General features: G+C 49.0%; 1 protein-coding gene across 1 annotated transcript; it reads left to right on the top strand.

Moving 5' to 3' along the window:
* The first annotated feature begins 762 nt into the window (after positions 1 to 762).
* Hoxc13 (homeobox C13) lies at positions 763 to 6645 on the top strand. Its single transcript, XM_057792709.1, has 2 exons — positions 763 to 1492; positions 6389 to 6645. Exons 1-2 carry the CDS (start codon positions 763 to 765, stop codon positions 6643 to 6645), a joined length of 987 nt encoding a protein of 328 aa, XP_057648692.1.
* Positions 6646 to 13343: the final 6698 nt, after the last annotated feature.

Consider the following 13343-nt stretch of genomic DNA (forward strand, 5'->3'; position numbering starts at 1 on the left):
CCCAGACAAACTGGAGCTTGGGGAAAGCGGCTAAGGTCCTACATTGAAACTCTCCTGTCAGCGTCAAAGGCTGCCTGAACCGGTCTTGCCCACCGGGAGCTGAAGGGCACCCTGCCACCGCAGGAGCCTTCCTGGTTTCTAGCTTATTGTTATTATTAAAACTCCAGGTTTGACCCCATTCTCAGCTCCAAGCCCCAATTTAGAGACTTCGGTAGTCAAAGCCATCTGCTTGAGAATCCCGGTCGGTCTCTCCAGCGCACCACCTAAGCCTAGGGGGAGGAGCCCAGAACCTTCTTCTCCCTAGGTCCCTTTGCGTCGGCCAAATTCAGCCTCTCAGCCCCCCCCCCACACTAACAAGGCTTGCTTAGGGGGCGTTGCCCCGTCCCTTTAAATCTTCCTACCCTCTCCTTTTCCTCTCCAGAGAGCAAATCAAAAATGTCCTCATTACTTTCCGCCCCGCCCCACCTCCCGGAGTGGGAACCCCAAGAGACCCAGGCCTAGGGTCACGTGCCGCAGCTATGGTCACGTGAGAACCAGGGGCCTACGGAGAGGAGGAGGGCGGGAGCAGGCGGATTTCTTAATGAAGTGTCTCCGCATGCGTATTGGGAATGCGGTGAGGGAGGGGGAAGCACCGGGAGGAGGAGGGGAGGGGTGGAGAAGGAAGGGAGGAGGGATGAGGGAGGGAAAAAAAGGAGCGAGGTGTCTCCTTAGCTCGCTGCCTCTGGCAAGTGGAGTTTTTAAAAAGCTGGAACAGATCATGTCATGACGACTTCGCTGCTCCTGCACCCGCGCTGGCCGGAGAGCCTTATGTACGTCTATGAGGACAGCGCGCCGGAGAGCGGCAGCGGCGGCGGCGGGGGAGGCGGCGGCGCGGGCGGCGCGGGGGGTGGCTGCAGCGGAGCGAGCCCCGGCAAAGCCCAGAGCATGGACGGGCTGGGCGGCAGCTGTCCAGCCAGCCACTGCCGCGACCTGCTCCCGCACCCCGTGTTGGGCCGCCCGCCGGCTCCTCTGGGCGCCCCTCAAGGCGCCGTCTACACGGACATTCCAGCCCCGGAGGCGGCGCGCCAATGCGCCCCACCGCCGGCGCCCCCTACCTCGTCCAGCGCCACCCTGGGTTATGGTTACCCGTTCGGCGGCAGCTACTACGGCTGCCGCCTGTCGCACAACGTGAACCTGCAGCAGAAGCCTTGCGCCTACCACCCGGGTGATAAATACCCGGAGCCGTCGGGCTCCCTGCCTGGTGACGACCTGTCCTCCAGGGCCAAGGAGTTCGCCTTCTACCCCAGCTTTGCCAGCTCCTACCAGGCAATGCCCGGCTACCTGGACGTGTCGGTGGTGCCCGGGATCAGCGGGCACCCGGAGCCGCGTCACGACGCGCTCATCCCTGTCGAAGGCTACCAGCACTGGGCTCTTTCCAATGGCTGGGACAGTCAGGTGTACTGCTCCAAAGAGCAGTCACAGTCCGCCCACCTCTGGAAGTCTCCCTTCCCAGGTAAGGAAGGGACCTGAGCGGCGCCGCCGCCGCCAGGGACCCCTCCCCGCCCTGCTTGCCCCGCGGCTCCGCGCCCCAGCCACCCCCGCCGTCTGGCCCCGGCGCGCCGGCTCGGCTGGGCTGTCGAAGGAGCCGGCCAGGCGAGCTGTGCTGAGGAATGCGCTGGGGAAGAAATCTGCTCCGACACGTTCCCCGGAGCTGCCGGGTCGAGAGTGAAGCAATCAGAGGCGCCCGAGCGCCGGCTAGGCTCCCGTCGTCACCTCCTCCCCCATTGCCCGCTCCAGCGTCACGCAGGGATCCTGGCCCCTACACCCGCTTGCAGCCAGGAATGGGTTGGGGTTGGGCCTCTCTTGCCTTGAAACCTAGAACAAAACCCTCAACCCGATGACTAATTGGGGGTTTGAGGAGACTAAGAACCTTTACCTTGCCGAGTTTTCAGGATATATCAGGCGCCAGATACTATAGCGTTAAAATGGAATTCTAATTCACCAGAGCTTATAGAAATATACAATGTCTTTCTTTCTTGTTAAACTTGATCATGGGTGTTTTTTAAGAGCAGCAGAGCTGAAAATCTCCGTCCAGGGAGTGTAAGAGTTGCATTCTCTCCTGAGGTGCAAATTTTTCTTTGAGGCTCTTGTAGACGGTTTAAATCCTGTGAATCCACTGCCAAGTCCTCCAAATGAAGAGTTAGTTACTGACATTCCAGACAGAGATTCTTAGATTCCCTTTGGACTTAAGACGAGAGGTGGAAGCAGCCTGGGCTGTGGTCCCTTGGGGTCCAGGCCGCTAGCTGGGGATGCCTGGCTCTTGTCTGGCTGTGTATGCAAGAAGAAATCTCTTATGTACTGTTTCTCTGACTAAGGTTGTCTCTGAAAAGAAAGAAATCCGTAACTCCCTCCATTCCCCAGAGGAGAAAGACCAGCCCGGATCTCTCAAAACAGCATCAGGAGCTTTGGGCTCCACTCTGATCTGAGAAATAAGGGTTTGGAGGGGGAAGAGGGTCTAAAGAGGCAGCCTTTGGATGTGCCCTCCCTATAAAGCTCAGGAGCGAGTCCTCTCTTCTGACACTCCAGAGATTCTTGGGAGTCTAAGGAAGCGAAAGCTATCTCCCCACTGTGCCCAGAAGGAGCCAAAGGAGCCCATAGCCTTACATGCTAGGCCTAGGAATTTTTCACTGGATCAGCCCAAAGAGCTCTTAGGTGGCTCTGAAATTCCTCTACATCCGGGATTGGGTGGAGAAGTGTATGGAGAAGAATAACTGAATGATGCTACAGAATATAGCAAAAACATTCTGATAAATAGTATGAGGTCAGTTAATATAACACAAGTCAATACCAGAGCTAGACCAACACAAGGCATCATTTCTGACTGCTAGGATTGAGGTGATGGTTGTGATACAATGGTCTCACACACTATCTTCTCTGCATTAGCTGTAAGATTTTTATGCAACACAATTTTATTAATTACTGTGAACCACAGACTGATACATTTATATAAGATCTTCATATGTAGACATTCTATAATACAATTGTAGGAGATAGGCTTCCCTTCATCTCTCGAGAAGCTGGTACCTACTCTGCTTACTGTAGATAGAGCAAAAGGCAACATCTTCCCAGTGAAGCGGTAGCAGAGGGAGCTGCTGTGGCTTTTGTGGGTTGTGTGGTGGGTTAGCATTGGAGGGAAACTCAGAATTATCTTTGAGCAAATAAACATCTTAAAGATTCCCAGAAACAAGAACAACACACAAAAAAGGCTTTGCTAAAAATAAACACTTTGTATCACAGCCTCCTAAAGAAAGATATCTTTGAAATAAAAAACATACAGCCCAATTGAGATTTAATACACTTACAAATTACAACAGAGAAATGGATATAAAACTTAGTGTGCCTCTGCTGCTCTGAGCCCACACTCCCCTGTAGAAATAGATTCTGGCTGGTGTATCTCAGGGCTTGGAGAGGTCCAGGAGAGAGGCAGATGAAAAGGAAATTATCTTCAGACACCCTCCATCTTTCTACCCACACAAGTCTTTTAGAAGTAGTGAGATCTTCAGATAACTCTGTCTATGCAATTGTGGTTCATTCCGCAACATCTACCTGTAAACACCACTGTCTCTCATCACTGCCTCTGGCTCTGAGAAACCTCACCTATGGTAGTCTAGGCTGGTGTGGGAGATGGAGGCAACTGTTCAAAAAGATGTGGATAATTAGAGCTGTCAGGAGTTGTGGCTTCTTTTTCCCAATTATACAGACCCCTGCTTTACTCTTCTGCCGCGTGCGCGTGAGTGTAGACACTTTTATTTTTTCCATAAAAAAGGGCAGAAATTCCAGGAGAGAACTAGAAGAAGAAAGAAAAAGAAGAGAGGCAATTCTGAGATGATAGATAGATAGATAGATAGATAGATAGATAGATAGATAGATAGATCAAAAAGAAAAGAAACAGTGGGTTTTTGAAGCCCATACTAAAAATCTGTACTGACAAAGTCTTTGGATTTTGATTGAAAAGAACCACTAGCTGAGCAGCATAGTCTTCAAATTCCAAAACCTACTAAGGGGTAGGCTTTTGGGCTCCCTACATAGGAGTCCCTCAGCCCCGAAACAAAGCAATGACACAACATTGTTTTCATTCTTGTTTGTTCTTCATAGACGCTGATTAGATTCCGAGGTACAAATTGGTTGGTGAAGGTGATCTGGAAGAACACTAGGGCAGGGGACAAGTTCTCATACTACACAATGTAGACACAACTCCAAGTCTAAGCTACCAGATGCTCTCACATCGTAGAGCCCACTTCCTCTCTAGCCAAAACAGCAAGACAGAAAGATGCCCCCTGGAGAAGGAAAGGCAGGAGCTGTTTCCCCAGGGGGCAAAGCCAACCTGCTGTTCTGTTTGACTCAAGAAAAACTTGGTGAAGTCAGTCCTTCACATCCAATAGAGAAAATAATGATGATGTTGATGATGATGATGTTAATAAAATTTTAGAGCAGTTATCTACCTTTTAATCAGAGTTTTTAGGGTTGTATTGATTAAATTTTATTAGAAACTGAGAGTTGATGTTTAGGGAGCTACAGAAAGTGAAGTTTAAAAAATCAGGAACAATGAACTGGTTCTTTTAAGAACAAAAACCCACCTTTATTTTACTTTTCCCTTCAACAAACGGGATATACCATGTTTCCATTTCTATGTGAACTCTTACTGTGGCTTTATGTGAAGACTCAGAAGAGCCTAGATTCTAGCTCTGTCATTTAAGTCATTTTCCCTACTCTTAGCCTCTGGTTTCTGATCTTGCACAATGTGTTTAATAAATACAACTAAGAAATGTTCTTAGGGGAGAAACCCTCATGATACCAATACTCATCCTCCTCACTTCTATTCTTGTCCCAGAATCATCAGGTTTTTCAAACCATGGTTTCATCTATAACAGTAAAACAAATTGAAGATGCGCCCTTTAAATTTTAAATCCCTTTTAACAGGTGATACCTGCTAAACTGAAGTTGCTCTTTTTCATATTAAAAAATGCACAGTGGCAGAGAAACATTTGATAAGTTGAATAGATAATTTTTATGAGAAATTGTCACCATGAAAATAGCCTGAGCAGACTATTGGAACCCCTGTCCCACTTTCTTTCTGAACTCTTTATTTCTCTCTGCATCAATTATAACCCCACACTTCCCCTCTCTGTATAGTGGGCCAAGAGTCTGAGAGAGAGAGAGAGAGAGAGAGAGAGAGAGAGAGAGAGAGAGAGAGAGAGAGAGATCTCTAGGAAAGGCAGTCAGTGTAGGGAAACTGCTTGGGGGCAGGTGGGATGCTTCAGCTCTCTGCCTTCAGGCTGGAGCCATCTCTAACAATTCCAAAGATCCATAGGAATGAAGGGGAAACCCCAGATACTCAGTCATTAGTGTCCACCTGAAGTCAGGAAAACGATGGGGGTGAACTATTCACAGAATCTCCCTCTCACTGCTAAGAGCCTGACTCACTATTTTGATTTCCTGTGAATGCTTCAAGCCTGAAGAAACTAAACAAGCCTAGGGTACCAGGGTGTAGATTTCTTTCAGTCTTGGAAGAACAGAAAAAAGAAGGTTGAAACCGAATTTGTTCTTTTTGGTGAGATTTGGGTATTGACCGCCTCTTTTGGGAGATTCCCTGCATGAGGCAGGACCTCCCTCCTTGGGTGGTATTAGATGGTTCACAGCACTGGGCCTGCATTTCCAAATGACTGATCCCCAAGCAGCCTGGCATCGTCTGACAGTGAGTCAGGTCCATAGTGCAAGGCTACACTAGTTCTTGGTTTTAACCCCTCAGGCCGAAGGGCCCACTTAATGGTCTGTGCCCCTGTAGCTGATACCCTGCCTGCCATGCTTTCCTCAAACACACAACAACCTAAGTCCTTCCCTGACAAAGAGGAGAATATAGGGTGTAGGGGCCTTGTTGTGCTAACTGGATGAAGGAATTTTCTGAACACTAAAACTCCCACTAAGCATGACCAGGAAGAAAGAGGACTTGGAGCTACCATCTAAGGAAGCCAGGGTTTCCAATAAAGGGTGTGTGCAGAGCCATAGTGGAGACTGAGGCAACAGGAAAAATCAATAATACAGATCTTCTGCTTATTTTTAGTGACATTTTATCGTGACTTTTTTGCATTTGTTTTGATTTTCTTTTTCTTTTTAAGTGCCTTAAAATATTACCTGGATTACTGAGTTTTTAAACCCCCTTTCCTTAAAGTTTGTATCTAAAATGAGGCTGGTACCCAGTGGCTTCATTTTCTTCCTGGCCTTACTAACAACGGAGGTACTTAGGATTAGGGCGCCTCACCAAGCAGCACAATCTGGCGGCCCAGTTGCATCCCGGTGATCCCTGGCCACCCACCTCACTTGCCTGCCTTCTCTCTTTCCACCCGCCTAGATGTGGTTCCCCTACAGCCTGAAGTGAGCAGCTACCGGCGCGGGCGCAAGAAACGCGTGCCCTACACCAAGGTGCAGCTGAAGGAGCTAGAAAAGGAGTACGCAGCCAGCAAGTTCATCACCAAAGAGAAGCGCCGGCGCATCTCAGCCACCACGAACCTCTCGGAGCGCCAAGTCACCATCTGGTTCCAGAACCGGCGGGTGAAGGAGAAGAAGGTGGTCAGCAAATCTAAAGCGCCTCATCTCCACTCCACCTGACCGTCCACCAGCCCGTCCCGTCTATTTATGTCGCCTCTTTGTACCATAAAAGAATCCACCCGAAGGACGCTGCACTGGTGCAGACCACTATTTAATCTTACCGAGAAAGAAAAATAGCGCGCTGCGCTCTGCCTTACCCTACTCCCCATCCCACCCCTTACCCAACCCCCTTCAGCATCTGCGGCTGTAGAGGTGGGTTCGGATGGGTTGGATGGGTTGCAGGAGGAAGACCTTCTGCCTCTAGACCCCTGGCCTTCATGGTTTGTCCCACTAGAAAGCTGAGTGGCCAGGAGATCCCAGTCATTCCTACCAAAGCAGGGCTGGGGGATTCCAAAAGACTCAGTTCTTTCCTTTTCCTGAGCCTCAGCTTGTGGAAGAACCTCCTTCTAGGAGCGTGGGCTCAGGATCTGGGGAACTCCTGCTTTCTTTCCTGTTCCTCCATTTTACTATCGCTCCCGCACTCTATAGGCAAATTTTCCCACTTAGGATTTTTTTTTTCTGTGCATCTTTTAAAAGTCGTCTTAATATTGATGATAATCTTAGGGCCTAGCAGCGTGACTGGAATTGAGACAAAGCTGGGAGCTTGTAGGCTTTCTTTTTTATTTCCATTGGTCTCAACAAAAGCTGGACTCGGTGCAATCCTTAGCCATAGCCTGACCCAGAAATGATTTCCCAGGAGGTGCCTTTGACCCCACTGCCTCCTCTGCTTTGCACTCTCAGTCCTTTGGAAACCTAAGGAGGACAAAAACCTCCCACCACAACACTAAGTGCGTCTGCTGTCTCTCTTTCTCTCTCACGGTAAAGTTGGGAACTAGGCCAGGCTTAGAATCAGAACTTATATAAACTTGAAAAGAGATGGAGGATGGGTCCCTTAGAAGATCTTCAGTCCTGTCTTCATGTAAGCAGTAGGCGATATCTATATCAGAGAGACCACATACTTTCATTTTCACTGATTTCCCAAGGGTAGCTTGAGGAGTTGACCGAGGAGGTTGAAATCACTGGCTCTGGATAAAGCAGCTAAATGTAGGCGCTGCCTGATTTCTCTCTAATTACTCAAAAGCCAACTTGGTGCTGTGGGGCCCCTCACCTCCTCCCTTCCAACTGGCTCATTACAAAACAGTGTTCTTTTGAAATGCCCATACGGAATAGGCTCTCTTTTTTTTAATGTTGTGTGTCTGTATATAGTATTGTGATGTCTAGCAATGTATTGAATGCAAAGAAGAAAAACCCCCAACACTTGTTTTTAAAATAAAATACCCTTTTGTTTTTGGCCTTGATTTTATTGCTCAGGTTCCTTCTGAAACCTTTGTTTCCTGACTCTTCAGGGCAGACTATAATGGCCCAGCCCAGGCAGGCAGGGCCGGAGAAGAATATAGACATGTCTGCAACCGTAGATCCCCAACCTGGATTTCTCTCCAGGGAAGTTTTGGAGCCATTTATTTTTTCTATTCTGTTTAGATATGAGAACATCACATCTTAATACCCAACTTTATATTAGGAGAGGGAAGATGTGATCTGCCACTAAAAACGTCTGGAAGTGGGTAAATGGGAAAGTTCCTTGGTGAATAATTTGTAGTTAGCTTGGTGGTAGAGCTCTTATCTGGCTTGCTTGAAGCCCTGGATTTGCTCTCTAATAATGGGGAGGGGGTCTGTTTCTAGAGTGTTTGGAAGGCAGAGGAATGACTGGAGACCTGGCAGTGACCGTGGGGTGGTTGGTTGGAGTTCAGCTCTCAGCCATTCACTTTTCTTTGTTCCATGGACCTAAACTGAGAAGTCTGAATGCCAGGACCCTTGAGCCTTCAGTTTGTCAGGCCAGCTCCACATTTGTTCTCCTGAATTCCTAGGAACCCCCTCTTCCAGGAGGCCTGGAGCCTGTGTAAAGGCTGCCACTGATTTGTTTCCTTGTCGCGTCTGTGCCTATCTTCCTATCTGGTGGAGTTAATGAGATCGTTAAGTTGTCAGGTTAAGAGACTTTTAAAAAGCAATATAGCCTAAAACAATGTTATCTCAGATTAAATCTTTACTGCACCAATTTTTATTTATATATAATATTTTTTATCTCCTGAGACACAGAAAGACTGGAGGCATCAGGTTCGAAATTAGAGTCCTCCTGGATCCCTTTGCCTGGTGACACTGAAGCTTTTAAATTTTAATGTAAATAAATATTTTTTGGGGGGGACACACATGCGCTCACACACACACACACACACACACACACACACACACTGGAGTCTGAGAGACAAAGAACCTGAAGAATTCACCCTCCATGGATTCTATGCTACTGAAGTGACTGCCAGCCCTATCTACACACAACTCTGGGCTGACTATAGAGAACCACACATTCAGCAGTGGAGATTTGAAAGGGAATAAGTGAATCTCCCAGGGACAAGAAAGAGTCACTGTTAATTTTATTTCCCTTTCTCTCCCCATCAACAACTTGAATCTCTCTTCAAAAGCCCCTAGACCTCTCCTAAGACAAAAAGAGTTATTTAGACAAAGGAAGCCACTGGAGAAGAAACTTAGGGCTCTTCTTTATGGGCAGCTCTCTTAGACATCCTGATATTTTTTAACACTTTGTAGACATAATGAAAGATAATTTTAGAGTTCTCCAAGATAGCCTTCCACTTATGCACACAAACTTACACTTAATCAAAGGGTCAAGTCTTAGCTGGCGATGTGGCACACCTGAAGTCCTACCCTAGGGTTGAGGTAGGAGGATTGATTGAGCCTTGGAGTTCAGGGTCCACCTAGGTAGCATAACTAGATGATCCTTTCATGCAGGAAAATAAGATGTTCCTATGATTAAGGAACCCTCCTAAGCTCCCAGCAGGTGATGAAGAGGAGAAGCAATGTGTGGGCTCCTGGGCACTGGGAAGGCAAGCAAGGTTTGCAGGCATTCCCCATGCCCAGTGTGTTCAGGGTTCTTTGTATTTTCAAGCACTCAACCGAATATATCAGCTTGAGTTTTGAGGGTTATTATACCTGGGTCAATTTTGGAGCTGCACCTCTAATCAGAGTAAATAAATACTGTATAAAGCTGTGTGATCTTGTGTTCTGGGAGGCAAAGGTGGGAAATGTATCCCTGGTTGAGCTGGCTCCTTCTTTCTCTCCTGAGATAATAGCATCATATCATGGTATCTGGGTATGCACATGTACACCGGTGCCTTTGGACAGTGGAGACCTCCTCCTGCTTGCACTGTGTGAGTGTTGTCAGCACACCCATCTCAAGCTGGAGAGGAATTTTGTCTTTATTTACACTGATCAAAGAAAATCTTCCTCTTCAAGAACAGTCTCCTAAGATTTGTTTGGAGTAAGGTTTTTTGTGAGCAAACCAAACGTGAGGGAACCTCGGTGTGGCAGCAAAGGGCTGTGAACACAGAGGCCTCCTCCTTGGTAACAGAGGTCCAGTTCTCTTAATTCCACGGAATCCCCAGCTTCTCCAAGTCTCAAGTCCCAAGGCTGGAGTGCTAGGACCACTGTGGTTTCATAATACTCTCCTTTAAAGGTCACTTTGCCAAGATGTCAGATCGGACTTGGGATGAGTCTTTTGGTGTTAGGGGAGAAAGCTCTTCCCTGCCGACAAGATTGGCATCTAGTGCTAGAAGGATGGGTCTTCCTGGCAAAAGTCTCAGAGTCAGGAACCCACCTGAAAAGGCCATGCAGATATGTCCATGACTGCTCGGAAGACCATCTTCTCCTGAGTTTAATCCGCAGGCGTCTAAGTCAGCAACTGGGACGAAGCAGTGGGTAACAGCCCATGTAGATGCCTGGCACTGTCGTCTCTGTAGAAGGCCCTCTTGTTGGAATCGAGGGCTCCTATAGCCGCCCCCTCTGAGCACCCATCGTGTTCAAATGAGAATTCTCCCACTCAGAACCTGCCTGAGTCCTGGCATGGTACACAGCCCACCTTCAAGAAAATTCCAAGAGCAAATGTGTATCTATCAGATGTGCGGTAGTGGAGAGTTGAGGGGCCCTGGGGAACTAGGGGCTTCTGGGAGGAGGAGGGGACCAGAGCTTTTTCACAACCAACCAGACTCTTCCTCTTTTAGCCTTGACCGTGACTAGGTCTTTCTGACCTTGACATCACAGAATCACGGGGGGGGGGGGGAGCGGTTGGAAAAGGCCTTGATCTTCCGGTGGCCACAAAAAGGGAGGGCCGCTTGTCCCCTAGACGCGCCAACCCTTTTCCAGCCGGAGCCCTTCGCCTCTGTTTACACACGGAGGAGGTGTCGTCTCCAGTCTAGACAGGGGCGCTAATAACGCCCATAAAAGGCCGCCTCTCCTGAGAGGCTCTGGTAACTCAGCTCCTGGTCGCCTGCCGCTGACTGCTCCCTCCGCCTCTGGCGCCCCGCCCCTCAGATACCTTGGCGGAGCCCGTGGGCCGCGGTGGGTGGTGGTGGGGGGTTCCAGAAGGTTTCTAGAGGCTGATAACCCCTACCCCTCGCCCTTCTGAGTCTCCTGTCTCCAAAGGTAAGTGGACCTCTGCGTTCCCAGCCCAGCCAGTATATGTATTTGGGGGTGGTAACAACATTCTCTCACCCCAACAATCTCCTGAGCTTACTGCTCCAACCTGAAACTGACAGTCTCTAGGAGCAGAGAGGCTGAGGTTTTGGAAACAGCTGAGGAGCTGCGTCTGGCAGACCCGAAGTATATCTGTCCTCTCCAGGGCTGGGCCTAAGCAATGGACACTATCACGGACAAAGAGCCAGACTGAGGAATGAGGGAACAAGGAGTAGTTCTCTCGCGGCCTCCCTAGCCCAGCTTTGAGGTGCATGAGACCAGACCCGGGCTCTCCCCTGGCTACAGCAGCAGTGGGTGTGGCATTTATAGGCGTGTTTTTTTGCTTTTGATTTTTTTTTTTAACTTGGTCCCCACACCTTTTCTGACACTCAGTAATTCACTAGGCGAGGAGATCCTCTGCTGGCGGAGGGGGAAAATGTCAGAGTCGACAGTCTATTTGACTGTTAGCACTACAGGAAAGGCTTGGAGCAAATCAGGAGCGCTGTCTCTCATAGAGGGGCTCATGATGCGGAGTCCTCCAAGTGTCCACTACCAGGACTCTCAACCTCCCGGTTTTCTGAGTGAAAAGCGAAAAGTGAGCTGGGAAGTTTGGATGGGAGGGAACCCAGAGGAGCCTGAGCTTGAATGCCTGCCCTGCTCCAGCTTCCAGGGTTAGTCCAACTCACAGATCCCTAGAAAGCAAAACAGCACCGACCAGGCGATCTCCCAATTTGATGCTTTGGTTTAGGGTACTTGCAGGAATAATGTAGGCCAGATGGACTCCATCCCCCTAGAGGAACCAGTGAAGAGTCCAATTAAGAGCGAGGGAGAGCCCTCCCTCAACCCTATCCCGTAGTCTTATCTGAATGTGAAAAAGGTCCATCCCAACCCTGAATAGCCCCAAAGGGATGAGATAGCGGGGCAGGGAGTGAAGAGAGGCCCTCCAAGCCATCATTTTTCTTCTCCTTTAGTCGAGCTTGTACTTAAATCCCTACAGGGGCAGGGCCCTGCCTCATTTGCATATGCTGTCAGCCCCTTTCTCCAAACTAGGCAGTGACCTTGAACCGGTTTCCGCAGCCTCAGCACACCAAAGAGAAAGCGCAAAATCGAACCAAATAATTCTCAGTTTAGGATTAACAGAAGAGCCAACTGCAGCTTCATCACACTTTGCCTGGGCCACTAGAGGCTGAGGAGATTTTATAGTTAACTTCTGCCTACCCCCACAGTAGTAGAGGCGAGTATGTAGGTGGGAGGGAGGCCCAGAGAAAGTATGAGGAGGTAGAGGGACATGCTGCTGCCTTCACCGGGTATTCAGGGGAAACCTTGGGCTATATCTTTACCTTCCGTTTTAGTTAACCCCTGAGTTAATGAACAGAGCGGGGTTGAGTCTGGCCAGCTTTGATGGAAGCTAGTGGCCTAGCAGACATGTCACCCCTCTGAGCCCTGTGATTTGATGAAGGTAAAGAAGAGTTCAGAAGCATCTGTTGTTCCGCTGTTGACTTGTGGTGATGATTTCGTGCGTGGGCAGCGCAGTGAGGACGGATTAAACCAGACTAAACGCAACTACCAGCTACCGAAAGCCTTGGAATGCCATAACCCACTCACTTGGCATCAGTGGGCTCTTGGGGAACAGCTCTTGATGAGCTGGATTTAGAGTTGAAGCTCTGCACCCTAGCCTCCCGCCGGGCCAGGGGATCCTGGTAGTGTTTTTGTCCGACCCCGGTTCAGAAACTGGACGGCTAAGCTGCGCAAGCTGCCAGGTCACCTGGAGACTTACTGAGAGCTATCGTGATGCTTTGTGAAACTGGACGTTTAGATCGCCAGGGTCCTCAGCTGGCCCGAAAAACCCCTAAATTTACGGAGTCTTGGAGAGTAGAATTCTGGGAACAGGGATTTTGCTGAGGACGGTCGTCAATTTGATATTAATTAGCATGCGTTGGTCGGAAGAAAGAGGGTTTTGTGCGTGGGGCTGTGCCGGTTTTGTCAGGGTCGATCATGCTGGGAGAAAGGCGTCTCTGAAGAAGGAACCCCTCTCACCCCATCCTAATATTCACTGGGGTTGCATCTGCCGCCCTGTGGCCAGCGCTGAAGTGCTCTGCAGTGTGACCCAGGAGAAAAAGCTCCTGGCCTGAGATTTTTTTCTTTTTCTTTTCTTTCTTTCTTTTTTTTTAAATCTGTGGAAAGATGGGGAGAAGCTA

The sequence above is a fragment of the Chionomys nivalis genome, chromosome 17 (assembly GCF_950005125.1).
Source record: "Chionomys nivalis chromosome 17, mChiNiv1.1, whole genome shotgun sequence".
Taxonomy (NCBI): domain Eukaryota; kingdom Metazoa; phylum Chordata; class Mammalia; order Rodentia; family Cricetidae; genus Chionomys; species Chionomys nivalis.